This window comes from Marmota monax, unplaced genomic scaffold, assembly GCF_021218885.2.
Source record: "Marmota monax isolate L192 unplaced genomic scaffold, Marmota_monax_Labrador192_F-V1.1 WCK01_AAM20220418_F8-fsc00100, whole genome shotgun sequence".
NCBI lineage: Eukaryota > Metazoa > Chordata > Mammalia > Rodentia > Sciuridae > Marmota > Marmota monax.
In genome coordinates, this window is record NW_026693872.1 from 1,489,343 (window position 1) to 1,501,531 (window position 12,189).

The window sequence follows — 12,189 nt, forward strand, 5'->3', positions numbered from 1 at the left end:
CCATCCTACCGAGGATCTCCTGGGCCGAGTCCCTGCTCAGGAAGAAAAAGATAAGGGAAAGAGACCAGGAGAACAAAGGAAGCCTAAGACATATAAAAAAGGCAAAACCCCTCACTTCTTGGGATACCAGGATACCAGCTATGGCCCCCTTCTCCCTCCCAGGAGAAGTCTATGTTACCCTTTTTAAACAAACCCTGCTTTATATTCTTGCCTCGGCCTGCTTCCCTAATGTTGTACTTCAACAGGTGAGGGAGCAGAATTCATCACTGGTAACTAAGAGTATCACTGATAAGTTCATACTTTCTAGCTCAAAGATCATAAACTTTGGTGCACATGGAAATCACCTGGAGTATGTGTTGGGATACATATTTATGGGATCATCCCAGAATTTCTTATTCTGTCAATCTGGGTCAGGAAAAAGATAATTTGTATTTCCAACAAGTTCCCAAGGTGATGTTGTCAGTGTGAAGTTTGTACTTATAAGAATCAATGCCATCAAGGCAACTATTCTCAGTCCTTGGTTGCATACCAGAATTGCCAGGGAGGTTTGAAAAATCCTAACACCAAGGATGCAGACTAGAACGAGTATACCAGAAACTCAGTGGACGGGGCCCATGTCTAAGTATACCAAGAAATTTAAAGCATCCCAGATTATCCCTATACCCAGTCAAGGTGGAGAACCACTATAGCCTGAGACTTATAAAATCTAAGCTGTTTTGTTTTATTGATAAGAAGAGATTACAAGAAAATTGACCCTTCATTTTTAGGTATCTAACATGGTGCTGACTCTGTTCCCAGCACCGGGCTGCAGTAAAGACAATTCAGTTGTAATATCTCATATGTATTCTCTGTATAATAGGACTTTAATGCCAAATATCTAAACTGCTGTACATATTAACATTCCTAATCCTCTTAGTATAAGACCCTCCTCTCACAAAAGGAAACAGGGACCCTAGCCTGGCCAGGACTGATTCAAATACCTGCTGGTTGTATGATTATCATTTGCTTGTTTTTTTCTACCTTTGATAAAAGGCTCTGAAACACTTAGAACATAATGTCCATTTGTTAAGGAAAAGATTATGGGAACCTATCTATGAAAAACAAGAAAGGAATTGAGCTGCTTCAGCTGGAATGAGGGTAAATGATACAGTGTCACTTACTTAGCTCCTCCCCAAGCCCATCATCCAGGAATGAACAGCATTGAGTGACCTGGGTTCATATTCCAGATCTGTCACTGATTAACTCTGTGATGATAGCTAATTATTTGGTTTTCCTGGACCTCCACTTCTTTGCCAGTGAGATGAGAGACTGGACTAAGCCAAAATTTTATAAGACAAGCTGATGAGCAAAACATCCTATAAACCTTCGGGGAAATATGATCAGAGCCCTTAGAGTGAGAGACTCTGATTCCATCATTTTAACAAGTTTCTCACTGAGTTGGATAGTCAGCCTGTGGACTGAGTGATTTCTAACTCTATCACTGTCCGCTGCTGGCTAGAGAGTTGTCAGAGAGCTAACATGGCCTCTCAGGCTTGCTGAAGCCTGTCATGAAATCAGTAACTTCTGGAACTTGTGTCCAATGCACCTTGAACTTCTGCTAACTGAGAAGTTGGTGCCAACATGACTCATTTCCTGAGATTCTGCAGGCAAGGTTAAACTGCCCTGGAGGGAGATTCCCATGATCTCCTGACCGTCCTCCCTTCACCGAACCTGGGCACCCATTCTGCAGTCTGACTTTTCCAAGTACACTGTTAAAAGTTTTCTAAGAAAAATAATGCTTCTTTGATGAGTCAGCATGGGTACTTTTCTCTCTTTTTGTATCACAGAATTTTGGCCTCTCACAAATATAATTCAGTAGTGAGACTAATACTTTCCAGAAAAAAGTGAAGTTGGAGAATAATGAAATAATCCCCAAATAAGCATTTTATTGAATACTTTTATGCCAGGCATTTTGCCAAAATATGTGAAGATAAATATAATAATGTAGAACATTTTCTAAACCTTACTTATCTTCCCTATGTAAAGTAATTGGCAAAGTCGATGAAAAAGAAAAATGATTTACATTTCTCTAATTGCTAGAGATGTTGAATATTTTTTTCATATGTTTGTTGATTAATTGTATATCCTCTTCTGAGAAGTGTCTGATCAGTTCCTTGGACCACTTGTTGATTGGGTTATTTGGTTTGTTTGTTTGTTTGTTTGTTTTTGGTGTTAAGGTTTTTGAGAGATTTAAATATCCTTGAGATTAGTGATCTATCTGATGTGCTTGTGGTAAAGATTTGCTCCCAAAATGTAGGCACTCTATTCACCTCACTGATTGTTTTTTTGTTTGTTTGTTTGTTTGTTTGTTTTCTGAGAAGAAGCTTTTCAGTTTGAATCCATCCCATTTATTGATTCTTGATTTTAATTCTTGCGCTATAGGAGTCTTGCTATTAAGGAAATTGGGGCCTAATCTTGCTGGGAGCCATTAGCCAAGTAGGTATGACAATTTCCTTGCCAGCGTACCCCATGTTGCAGTGACATTGAATGTAGATGACCTTGCTCAAGGACCAAGGCAGATTAGGGTGTTCCCGGTTTTAAGATAATCGTGTTTAGGGCGTTCCCAGTTTAGGTTCCAGGTTTAAGGTTTAAGATTATTCCTGCTGGGAATAGGGCGTATCCTGCTGCCTGAGTTCCCCTTGAGTTCTCACGGGATTTAGACAATATATTTTGGAGATAGAAGCCCAGTGGAGGTGGATTTGGGCAGAGAATGTGGATTTGGGCAGAGAACGTGGATTTCCCCAGAACGTGATTGTAGACGGCTGGTGTGAGTTCGGGAATAAAGAGTTGCTGTTTGAATCTACAAGCTGTGTGGTGGCTCGTGATTGTGTGCCCAGCCAGACTGCGGCATTTGTGCCCAGCCAGACTGTGGCATAATCTGACATGATGAAGATTTGGGTCTACTTTTTCTTTCATTAGACGCAAGGTCTCTGGTTTATTTCCTAGGTCCTTGATCCACTTTGAGGTGAGTTTTGTGTATGGCAAGAGATAGAGGTTTAATTTCATTTTGTTACATGTGGATTTCCAGTTTTCCCAACACCATTTGATGAATCTTTTCTCCAATGTATGTTTTTGGCATCTTTGTCTAATATAAGATAACTGTAGTTATGTAGGTTAGTCTCTGTGTTCTTTATTCTGTACCATTGGTCTATAGGTCTATTTTGGTGCCTATACCATGCTGTCTTTGTTACTATTGCTCTGTAGTATAGTTTAAGGCCAGGAATAGTAATGCCACTAGCTTCACTCTTCTTGCTAAGAATTGTTCAACATCTCTAGCAATTAGAGAAATGCAAATCAAAACTACTTTAAGATTTCATCTCACTCCAGTCAGAATGGCAGCTATCAAGAATACAAACAACAATAAGTGTTGATGAGGATGTGGAGAAAAAGGCACACTCATACATTGTTGGTGGGACTGCAAATTGGTGAAGCCAATCTGGAAAGCAGTATGCAGATTCCTTGGAAAACTTGGAATGGAACCACAATTTGACCCAGCTATCTAACTCCTCGGTCTATACCCAAAGGACTTTAAAACAACATACTACAGGGACACAGCCATATCAATGTTTATAGTAGCACAATTCACAATAGCTAAATTGTGGAACCAACCTAGATGCCCTTCAGTAGATGAATGGATAGGGAAACTTTGGTATATATACACAATGGAACATTACTCAGCATTGAAAGAGAATAAAATCATGGCATTTGCAGGTAATGAATGGAGTTGGAGAATATAATGCTAAGTGAAGTAAGTCAATCCCAAAAACCAAAGGCTGAATGTTTTCTTTGATATGAGGATGCTGACTCATAATGGTGATGAAGGGGTAGCATGGGAGGAATGGAGGAACTTTAGATAGGGCAAATGGGAGGGAGGAAAAGGGAGGGGTCAAGGAGGTAGGAATGATGGTGGAATTAGTTAGACCCTACGTACATGTATGAAAACACAAGTGGTGTGAAAATACTTTGTGTACAATCAGTGACTTGAAAATTTGTGCTCTGTCTGTATGATATTAAATGAATTGCATTCTGCCATTGTATATAACAAATTAGAATAAATAAACAATAAAAATGATCTAACTTTTTTTTGAGAGAGAGAGAGAGAGAGAGAGAGAGAGAGAGAGAGAGAGAGAGAGAGAGAGAGAATTTTAATATTTATTGTTTAGTTTTCGGCGGACACAACATCTTTGTTTGTATGTGGTGCTGAGGATCGAACCCGGGCCATAGGAGCGCGCTACCACTTGAGCCACATCCCCAGCCCATGATCTAACTTTTAATCCAGACATTCCACCTCTGAAAATCAGAAATTTCTGCATATGTGCAAATGACAAGTGTGAATTCTTTGCAGTCATGTTTTGGGGTAGCAGCATTTGGGGGGAAGAAAACCACAAGTACCTATGAATAGGGTACTAGTGAGATATATTTTGATGTAAATTTATACAAGTAACATGACAAAGGAATAAAAATAATGAAGAAATTTGTGTTAATATGGAAAGATTTCCAAGTATGTTATCAAATGAAAGGCAAAAGTTATCAGAAGAGAGAATAAAATAGGCCACTTTCTGTGTAAAAAGAAGTGGAAATAAGAACTAGTATTCCCACTTACTTGCACTGGCCTGAAGAAGCTCTAGCAGGGTCTATAAGAACTATTAAGAGTGGATTCCTATAGAGGGAAGAATTGATGTAAATGGACAGAGGTGGTGTTTTACTGCACACCTTTTCAAAAGTTCAATACTAAAAATGAAGTTTTTTCTTTACCAAACTGGTTGGTAGCCTCTGGAGCTCCTTCCAATTCTCTGTGTGTTATTCTTACCTTCAGTGAAAACAATGGTCAAGCCCTTATAAAACACAGAAAGGAAAGGGGCCTCCATAAAGAATTTCACTCTCCTTTATTTTATTATTGTTGGTCACTATAATAAATTAAGATTAATCATCTAGTGTGAAAAGTATTGAGTGAAATAATAAAATAAAATGTTCAAACATTTTGAATTTTGCCTGGAATGTCAGTATTTAAATTTTAGCCTTTCTTGGGATGTGTGATGAGTCACCTCAATATTCTGTACATCCATACATATTACATGTATAAGATAATAACATATTGGGAGATGTCATGAAACATCACATATAAAAATATTGACAGACACTGACTAACAAAGGTTCTATCTATCATCTTTCTCATTATTGCTAATATAAAATAGAAGGGAAATAATCATAGCAGAATTTGGGGAGCAAATGGATAATACCATCCAACAATTAGCTCTGAGACTTAAATTAGAAGCATAATGAGTAGTACCATCTCTTACAGTCTATCCCTGAATAGTTTCTATCAAGGCAAATTACTCCGTCAAGGCAAATTACTCAGGGAATCCCCCCCAAAATAAGTGTGTGTTTTCCTGCATTTCCTTAAACTAGGCTAGCCAAGGGTCACTAGTCACAAAAACTATATCCATACCCATACTCTTTTCCATGTAAGGAGCTCCTCAGTTGGACAGTAAGGGGAAGGGATGGTACAGGAAAGAATGTTCCTAGAGACTCAGGCACTCAGGTTTCTCCTGTGAGCACCATCATGGTAAGATAGAAATCACTTTGCAAGGATAACATATGGTAATAAAACCAGCTCTAAATCAGATGTGACTTATAAAGGCAAAGTAAATATGTCTTTCCCTGAAAATAAAGACAATCCATTTTGTCACATTGCTATTAAGGGTCTGCCCTCAAAAAGAAAAAAAATCATCTTTATTGCAATCTTCAAGGAATATCAGTATAGAGTAGGGAGTTGAGAAACCTCTTGCTCAGTGAGATATCTATTTTCTAGACCAAAAAGAAGTTCACACAGGCAATAACAATAAAATTAATAGATGCATTTATCCCCCATGTGAGAGCAAGACACAGGGAACCCTATAGCAAACGAAGAGGGAAAGAGAGAGACTATGAAAGCCAAATTAGTGTCATGGAAGCAATGACATCTCTTTTCACAATGGGAAGTCCTGAACCTGCTTATTAAAGTCTCGTTGCTCACAATAGAACACAGGCTATAAAAAGGCCATGGGGAACCATTAATTAAATATTAAAAGATCAAATAGTTTTAGTCCCATTAGTTTGTATGTAATTTACATTCTCAAGTACAAATTTAGAGATAATTCCCCATCCCAAATCGCTTTCAACTTTCTGATAAGGTATCTGCAAATATAGAGTCCTACAGGGAGTTTAAAAATATCTTTCCCCATGTGGATTAAGTATTATTTCTTTCATAAGAAGTTGCTTTTGAATACAGTCTCCACAACTAAGATGATTATCATAATGTACCTCAAGTTATTAGCCTTGAGGGATACTTTTGTTCAGAGAAGGCACTAGTCTGTATTTAGATATGTCTAAGCAATAATAGCAGATGAGCTCAAACTGGAAGAAAAAGTTATCAAGCGTATAGATGACAAGGGGTTTAGACCTTCACTTCTGTGACCTCTAACTCACTCTTCTAGGTCAGAGGTAGTGCAGTGTGTTGGAAAGTGTCAAGAGTCCTGAATTCTGGACCTACTTCCCAGTCCTTCATGGTCTCTAGGTTGCTGCCTGATCTTGGTTGGACAAGTTACACCTCCTTTGTGTGCTTTATGGGGTATTTTAGACATTCTCTAAGACCTTCTACCACTGAACAGAATTCTCCTAAACTAAGTCAGAGTGGCATCAATTGGGGAAATAATAGTATGAAAGCCTGATAGAAGGAAATAACCTCCTTTGACTGATTAGTAAAGAACAATGAGGTTTTAAGGACCAGACTGATTTCTTTCATGATCTGATACTCAGTCCTGTATTTAATAACTGAGATTAAGATGTTAACATTACCTCTTGTTGGCCAAGAATTAATCTGAATTTTCATTTCAGTCATCCTTTTACAAAGCCAACTTGAAATTCATTTAGTTGATTCTTTTTATTATAGCACTGACAGGTCTATCTGGTACCTGAGTTAGTTTATCCTGCCACAGAAAGCCAAGAAATGGCTTTCCTTCCTAGTTTAAATTATACACATAAAAAACAACCTAAATATCCAACAAATGTTAAATAAATTTCAGTACATCCCCACAGGGGGATATTATAGAACTGTTAAAAATAATGTTACAAGGCTGGAGGTGTAACTCAATGGCAGAGTACATGCCTAGCATATGCAAAGCCCTGGGTTTAATTCTCATTCACTCTCTCTCTCTCCCTCTCACACACACACACAAATGGTATAGAAGGATATTATTGACATCGAAAATAATATTGAGCATACAATCTCACTTTACATAAAAATTATATATGTAAGAAGTTTAAAAAGATATATACCCAAAGGTGTAAGTGAATAGTCAATACTGTTTGGTTAGTTTTCAGTAGTGGGATTATGGTGACTTCTATTTTGTTTATCCATATTTCCTAATTTTGTATTGATAAACCATTTTATGTGCAATGATTTTTAAATCTTTTAGTAAAATAAAATGCTGACCAAGAAATCTTTTCATTCACTCACTGCTCTTCTGAATCTGCAACATCTATCCCTCAAATTCTTGATCTGTAATATTTTTTTTTCATTGAAGCACTGGCTCCAGAACTATGAAATGGCAGCTGGAAACTGGTTCTAGCCCCAGCTTTGCTCTTTCTAGTCTCACGGGCAAGTCAAAGCTCACTAATAACATTCAGTCAGCAGCTCCCCCTTTCTGGCCTTTATTTCCCTCTGCAACTGAATGGATTGACAAGCTCATTGGGGTACAAAGTGTGGTCTGTGAACAAAAACCTTCAGTGTTTCCAGAAGGTTTGTAGAAGTGCAGAATCTAATTTGTTTGCACAGTAGCGATTAAGAAGCCCTGTACGACAGCATCTCAGATCTCACTTCAGCTCTAAGGAGTGATACTTTCTGAAGAGGTTCATAGATTTGAAACTTTATGAGTTTTGGTTTTATTTAATTATCTCTTCAGAAAATAAACTGGCTCTTGTTTACTCCTATAGACCCTAACATCTCCATTTCTATCTCATCCTGGAATTCCTGTGACATCCTGGGCATCTCAATGCCATTCTTATAACCACATATAGAAATGTGAATGTTAACCGAGAAAAGGCATCCATAAGAACAATTTTGAAATAATTTATGAAATGTTGATAAATGTGTCATATACTCTGAGAACTTTTATAAAATTAGCTTATTTAAACCTGACATAAGACTGGGGTTTTTATCCACACTTTTCAGATGAAGAAATTCATACACACACACACACACACACACCTTTCCATTTTCTCAACTACCACCACATCAGGAGATCTGTTGTTTATAAGCTAGTAAAACTGAGTTAATCCTTTTTTTTTTTAAAGCCTGTCATTATAAATTTCAGTTGAATCAACAGTTGTCCTTTCATTATCCTCACATGTGCTAACACACATTGGTTATGCTCACAGGCTAGAAAGAACTCATGCCTTTTAGTCTGAAGGAGAGCAAATGTTGAGTGCACTGGGAATTTTGCCCTCATGGCCAATAAAGAGTTTTCAGATACACAATAGACTCACCAATAAAATGAGAATAAGCTTTTGAGAACTTAGGGTTGTTTTCTACACACCTGATGAAGATGTTCTTCACGCTGATTAGACTGATTCACTGAAAACTCTTATACAAGGGCCATAAATTCAATTGTGCACGATAAGAAGAGCAGTGCATTTGACTGGGTAGGCAGATTCAGAATCTAGCTGCAGATTTTCCATTAATAGTGTGTGGCTTTCAGAGTTCAATTCACTCCTCTGAAATTTCAATATGTTCACTTTTAAGAAAAATATGGTAAGCCCTCCCCTGCCTACCACACAGTTTCACTGCAGGGAACCAAACAGATAAAGGATGTGAATTTATTAAATAAGTCACACAGAGACACAATAATAAAAGCATTATGGAAATATATAATAACATATGTAGTGGCTTTGGATTGTGTCAATTTAGCTAAGCTGGAACTACATTTTCTAGAATTGTGTTTGCTTTATTTCCAAAGTGGAGTTGGCTGAAAGAGACATCAGTGCAAGATTCAAAAGGCAAAAATGAAATATCAGTCATTTTCCTTGCTGAAAATCAGTATAGGTCATTTATACACTGGGGCAGTGCTGCCTTGTGTTCAAGGCAACTACTACCTGGTCCCCTTGATGATAAGGAGTGGAACCTGTACCAGTATATCCATATTAGTCTGATTTCCTCCCCGAGATTCTCCTAACCCTGGGTTGGCTAAGTGAGCAGTGCAGTGGCATTAGTTACCAGCTACTAAAAATGAATCCCAGTGCTGGGAATGTGGTTTGGTAGTAGATTACTTTCCTGGCATGCCCTGGGTTATAAATAAATACATACATACATACATACATACATAAGATGGATATCATCAAAGTTAGATGATGGCAGATAGACAAAGGTTTACTTTGTCCTGAGAAGTTTCAGTTTTGCCATGTATTTTTTCCCTCTTCACTATTCCCTATTCCCTCTTTACAACTGCTTACTGGTTGACCTATACCAAATTAGGCCCATCACCAGATGCAAAGACAACATCTCTACATGGAGTTTTAGTCAGGTTTCACGATTGCCTTGGCTCCCAATGATAAATCCCTTACTCTATATCACTGTATTGCTCCTTTTCATCAAACCCCGACTTCATCAATATCAAAGATTATAAACCTCTAGAGGATGCTTTGATTTCCTTTGCAGCTCTATCTCACAATTTAACTTTGCAGATTCAATAAAGTTCACATATTTTGGAAAGCAGACCATATGTTTGACATATGCAAAAACACATAAACACACCCATAATATAGAACCTACCAAAGCACCTTGCACATAAGAATCTACATAATGTTTAAGCACACACAACCACACACACACACACACACACACACAAACTCACACACATTCAATTGCTTTAGTTAAAAGTGTATCGTAAAACTATATTTGTAAGGATACTAAATTAGAATTCATTAGTGAAATCTTTGTAAATAGTTGCAAATTCTTGGCCCCAAATATTTATGATATTAAGTTGAAAAACATTTTTTTCAACCAGCGATTATTCCTTGCACACGAAAATTACACCTCTGAGGTCACAGTGCAATTCCCTAATTTTACCCCTAATTGATAATAGCTAACCACTACCTTTATTGACAAGAACATTGAAGAAATGAGAAAGAAGATTTAAAAAAAAAAAAAAAAGCTCAAGAGGGAAGGTACTAGAAACTCAGGAAGTACCTGATCCAGATGCAATAAATTTAAGACACCTTTTTACATCCAGTTAAAAGAGCCTCATCCTCACCCATTTACTCCCCAGCTGTACTGCACTTCACAGGTGAGACAGCTCAGCTCCAGACTGCAGCTACAGACTTGAGATTTTAAAGTGCATACCCCCACATCAGAACAACAGTACCCAGCTTCAATCCTAAAGATTCAGCCCATTCCCGAAACCCTTTTCCATTTCACAATCTATGTCTTTTTCCAAACAAACACCAGGTTCCCAGCTTTACATTCTAGCTGCTATATTATAGATTCACTCTGCATAAAACATTAGTTTTCTGAAGCCAGATTTAGCATGAACACAAGACTAAGGAACCAAAGATCCAAATCCTAGAGCAACTGTTTCTCCTTGATACTATCTGGGATGTCAAGAACAGACACTTAACTTTTCTGAAGTTTAGGTCCTTCATATGTACAATGGGAATAAAAAGATATCTCCATCATGATCATTGCTACTATTACATGAGAATAAAAAATAGTGCAAGCACTTGGCAAGACTTGTGGCACACAGAAGGACATTAAGATCTTTTAAAACAATTTTACATAGTATTTAAGAGCTTTTACCCTTGTAACGAAGTACTTCCGTGAGATATAAGGCTGGTGATAAGGATTGGGGCAAAGTGTTGATTTAGTCACACTTGACTGTCTTGAGATTTCCCTCCATACAGGGGTCTTGTCTTGATCTCCCTCCTCCATGGACAGGTGATCAGCTTCAGAGGGCTGGTCATCTCCCTCTTGCTTCAGAGACACCGGCTGGAATCCTTCAAAACTCCCAATTGTTGACATTTCTTCAGCCTAAAACAAGGGAAGAGAAGTTCTCTGATTAGAAAAACAAGTTATTTGTGTCCTAGCTACAGCAAAATAGGCTATGATGGAAAAAAGACATTCTGGAAACTGTCAACACCCCACAGGTTAAATAAACAGGGCACTAGTGGTTGAAGCTCAATAACCCACACTTCTAACTACAACCCATGATCCCGCAGGACCTTTTAGCACAGCACAGAAGCAGAGGCCTTCTGCACAGAGAAAAGGAAACTGCAAGTCTTCCATTTTCTCTTCTTTTTAAAATTTATTTTATTTTGTTTTATTTTTTAGTTGATTTTATTTTTTTAAATACACGACAGTGGAATTGCATTACAATTCTTATTAAACATATACAGCACAGTTTTTCATATCTTTGTATATAAAGTATGTTCACACCAATTCATGCCTTTATACATGTACTTTGTTTTTTGTTTGTTTGTTTACATTACAATGTGATGAATATCATAATCCACTTTCTCCTCTTTAATACAAGGAGACCAGAAGTTGATCTAAGTAAGAGTAGTATAAAATATTTACCAATTTCTCTTCAAGATTTCATAGGATTGTTGCTTGAAAACTCACCAGATTGTAAGCTTATTTAAAATTTAGCAATTTATCTGTTTTGTGGGTAGTAAGAGGGCAAAAGATTACTTAGAATTGAGTCCAGTTTTTTAAATTTGCTAATTTTCTTCCAATGCTAAAAATGTATTCTAAGGGAATAATCCAGACAACTGCCCAAAGACACACACACACACACACACACACACACAAATGCATTTGTTTGTTCATCACATTATGTCTAATAGAAAAATATGGCATATAGTAGCAAAATTAAACATATAGTATCATGTATAATACCAAAAATTTATAGTGAGACTTGAGTATCAATCAATACAGAATTGACCAAATAAAATGTTATGCCATATGATCAAATACAATACAATAATTAAAAAATTAGTATACATTGGTATCATGTAAAGATGTCCAAACTATGGGGAAAAAAATAAGTTATATGGGTAATGTTATTCAGCCTGTTAAAATCATTTAGAAAGAAAGAAAATATCATAAATGATCTTGTA

At 37.2% G+C, this 12,189-nt stretch overlaps 1 protein-coding gene across 1 annotated transcript in view; it reads right to left on the minus strand.

The window, feature by feature from the left end:
- Positions 1-12,189, minus strand: part of Tprg1 (tumor protein p63 regulated 1) — a 131,874-nt gene that overhangs the window by 95,966 nt on the left and 23,719 nt on the right. The window contains exon 2 of the mRNA XM_046462600.2: positions 10,871-11,101. Within this exon, the coding sequence (XP_046318556.1) occupies positions 10,871-11,092 (222 nt within the window). The 5' untranslated portion in view covers positions 11,093-11,101. The remainder of the gene's footprint in view (positions 1-10,870; positions 11,102-12,189) is intronic.